This window comes from Acanthamoeba castellanii (genome assembly GCF_000313135.1).
Source record: "Acanthamoeba castellanii str. Neff unplaced genomic scaffold scf7180000084651, whole genome shotgun sequence".
NCBI classification, from domain to species: Eukaryota; Discosea; order Longamoebia; family Acanthamoebidae; genus Acanthamoeba; species Acanthamoeba castellanii.
The window spans coordinates 10,014-13,550 of NW_004457357.1; the positions used below are offsets into that span (position 1 = coordinate 10,014).

Consider the following 3,537-nt stretch of genomic DNA (forward strand, 5'->3'; position numbering starts at 1 on the left):
GAGTATTATTGGCCCACGCGCAGGAACACAGACCGCCGAAGCGGAGCAGTACCAGGCCCAAGGTCGCGCTGCCCGCAGGTTGTTGGCGTTGGCTGACCTCATGGACCGTGCTAGCCCCGTGTGGCGAAGGCTGGCACAAGCCGCGGTGCGCCTGCCGATCTGACGTCTAACTTCAACACATGGTGATCTGACTCTCCACTTGTTATCATGGAGTAGGACGCTGCCCCCGGCAGTGAGTCTTACCAGGAGTCACAGCAACTGCTGGCTCGGTCGGTTCCGCTCTTCCAGCAGCTAGCTTCCTATTTCCTTACACTCACCCCCGCCGTGGCGAGCCTTCGCCCGCCTGCCGCGACCCCGCAGGTGATTTACCTTCTCCGGCAACTGCACCCTTGCTCCCGCCCCAGCCACTGATATCGTCGTTGCATATGTAGGGCGGAAGCGCTCAAGCTCAGGGCATTCCGCACACGCACCAAATGCCGTTCCCCTTCATGTTTCCGCCTCAACCCGGCCAGGCCGGCCAAACCAACATGCCGCACTTCCCCTTCCAGGCCTTCACACAACAGGGACAAGCCCAGCAGCAGCAGCAGCAAGCGCAAACTACCGGTCAATCGGCGACTCAGCAGACCCCCTTACCTGCCGGAGCCGCCGGCGCGCCGTTCGCACAGCTCATGTCTCAGCTGATGCCTGCTGTTGCGCCGCTTGCCCAGCAAATCGCCCAGCAAGTGGCCGCTGCTGAGTCTGGCCAGGTATCCCTTTCTCCTTATCGCTTGCCAGTTACCTATACGAGAACCTTACCCTATATTTGTGACGCACCGCAGGGAGGAGAAGCCGGCACCGGTGGCCAGGCAGCGCCGCCACTTGATCTGAACGCCCTGCTGTCTCAGGCGACCCAAGTGCTGCAGGGCCTCTCTGTGCCCCAGCAGCCCCAGCAGCCCCAGCAGCAGCAACAACCGACGACTCCCGCGCAGCCGCAGTCTTCTGCAGCTGCTCAGCAGCCCACGTCCCCGGTGCTTCCGTCTCTCCCGCCTCTTGTCTCGGCTACCTCGCAGCCACCCACAGCAGCTGCTGCTCGGGCCGCCCCTCAGCCCACTACTTCCCGCCCGACTCCTTCCCCTTCGGCCCCTGCTGCTGCTCCTCAGGGCCTCGTGCGTCACTCGCCTTCATGCCCCCTTTTGTTTGTCGCCAACATATTCACTGACGCAACACGCGATCTGCAGCCGCCTGGGCTGAGCTCCATGTTCGGTAATATCCTGCAGTCGCTCTCACAGCCCCAGCCTTCTGCTGGTGGTCAAGCGTCGGGTGCAGGAAGGGCAGCCCCGCCGATGGACTTCAACGCTCTGTTCTCCAGCCTTCTGGGCGGAGGAGCACCGCAACCTTCGCCGGCTGCAGGGGCCGCTGCGCCAGCGGCCGCCCCCGCCCCGACCAGTTCGGACAGGGACAAAATTATGGGCATTTTGACGCAGGCTATGACCGGCTCCGCGGCCTCGAGTGGCACCCTTGGCGAGCTTCTCACCGCGATGGACCAGCCTGGCTCGCCGCAGAGCTCCGAAGATGGTACCACGAGTCACTCCCCCCCCCCCAAACCAACCAGAGGCACCCCACTCACTGGCGTTGTGACTGTGTTGTACTAGATACGGTCCTGAGCGAGATTTTGGGCATCATCCTGGGCAGGCTCCGGCCTGCGGATGTGATCTCCATCCTGCAGGGCGATCTGGCCCCGACGGAGAACCTGCGCGGACCCATCGCCGCCTACCTGCGTCACCACGCTGGCATCGAGGCCGGAGCGGACGTCAGCGAAGAGCAGCTGTGGGGCCTTAAGGAGGAGATCGTGGGCGCGGTGGCCTCATCCATGGATGACTCCTCCCTCCCCGCGGAGATCACCTCCAAGCTCAAGCCCGGCGCTGGCCTCACTCCTGCTGGTTCGCCCTCCTCCTTTTAGGCCATCAACGTTACATTTTGCTGTGTCTTGCCCGGCTAACACAAATTTGTTGTTGACAGCTGTCGAGGCCTTCAGCGTGCACACGCCCAAGCTTCTGCACCTCATCCTCGCCCCTGCGGACCCGTCGCCCGCCGCGCCGCATCCTTTCGCCACTGGCCTTCGTGATTGGTGCGTCTGATGGCTGATCGCAGCTTGGCTCGCATTGAATTGGACGTGCTTCTCATCATAACGCCACTGCCCAATGTACGTAGGGCTCGAGACCTCTCTGTCGAGTTGGTGACCCGACTCGCGGCCGCTTTCACCAACGGCATCAGTGATGTCCCGCAGTTCCTTCGCTTCTTCCTCCTCTCCGTACGGTTCTCCTTCTGGATCGCCCGCATAGCGTGGATCGCAACTCATCTCCTTCTCCACCGATTTGCATCGGTCAGAGGCTGAGCTTCGTGTCGGGAGAAATGCGCGAGGCCGCGGCTGACCTCATCACCACCTACGTTATGAGAATCTACTCACAGGCGCAGGTACGACAGCTTGGCCGCGCTTGCCTCACGATGTCGTTCAGCTGAACCAACAACCCGGGTTTTAACGAATGCACAGGCCAGCGAACAAATCCGCGAGGCTCGGACCACAGCGCAGGCTGGACAGCAGAACGCCACCCGACGCCAGCGCGAGGAGGACTACGACGAAGACGAGGGCGATGACGAGGATGAAGGTGAAGACGAGGATGACGTACCGTCGTCGTGGCGGCAGACCCTAGCCGACGACGCGCTCAGGCAAGCCATGTCCCCGGCCTCCACTGTGCTCAGCGAGTGCTATCTCTCCGGCTCCCTGCCCAAGGCCTCCGCCTCCAAGCGTCAAAGGGTGCGGTCCCTCTCCACACGCATTGGCTGTGTGTCTTGCAAGATGGCTGCAGCCCAGCACAGTGCACTCACCTCTTTTACGTTATCGGTGCAGCAGACAGGTAACTGAGCGCCTCACAGGGTGAGGGGGTGAGCATATTCCTGAAGTGTGTCAGTTTTTTTTAATTGTACGTTGTACAGCTCCACAACATGCATTTTTCGTTTTGACAAGCACCCCCTTCTTGTTTTCTTTGCAGTTGTCCCCTCGTGTCTAATTTGTCGATAATGGCGATGGAGCCGATCCATTGCACTTCACCAGGCTACCTATGTAGCCAAGAATGATCGGAATGCCATTTGGTGGACTCCAGACCGGAAAGTCATGGGGAGAAGGGCTGCTTTTTTCGCCTCAGGTGTTGGCTCGCCCCAAAAGGCTCAAACGTTTCACACCATGAAGGAGGAGGAGGAGAGGAAGCTTGAATCACCTGCTGTCGAGGTCGTAGGGTTGCCTGTGGGTCACGATAGCCACAATGTTCTGCTCGACCATGCCCAGCAGCTAATGATGGTGCCACTAGCCTCCCTCCAGGCAGATTTCCTTGAGGAGGTTGGTGGCTTCCTCCATCAGAGAGCTGTGCGGCGATACAGCACTCCTGGCCCATGGCGCATCTCCGTGCCCATTTCTCCGTTCTTGGCGCGGGCCACATTTGGATCAACGACTGAATATGTCTTGATACGAACGTATTCGGTGGCCGCGTACCTCGGTGATCG

At 60.6% G+C, this 3,537-nt stretch overlaps 1 protein-coding gene and 1 pseudogene across 1 annotated transcript; both read left to right on the forward strand.

Annotated features, from left to right (window-relative positions):
• Positions 1 to 16: 16 nt before the first annotated feature.
• ACA1_102100 (uncharacterized protein) lies at positions 17 to 411 on the forward strand (the record flags this gene model as incomplete). The annotated part of the gene is made up of 2 exons (XM_004336311.1): positions 17 to 145; positions 292 to 411. Coding segments are annotated over 2 exons (249 nt in total), but the record flags the coding sequence as incomplete, so codon positions are not given.
• A 62-nt stretch (positions 412 to 473) lies between these two features.
• Positions 474 to 2,902, forward strand: ACA1_102110 (annotated as a pseudogene).
• The last annotated feature ends 635 nt before the right edge of the window (positions 2,903 to 3,537 follow it).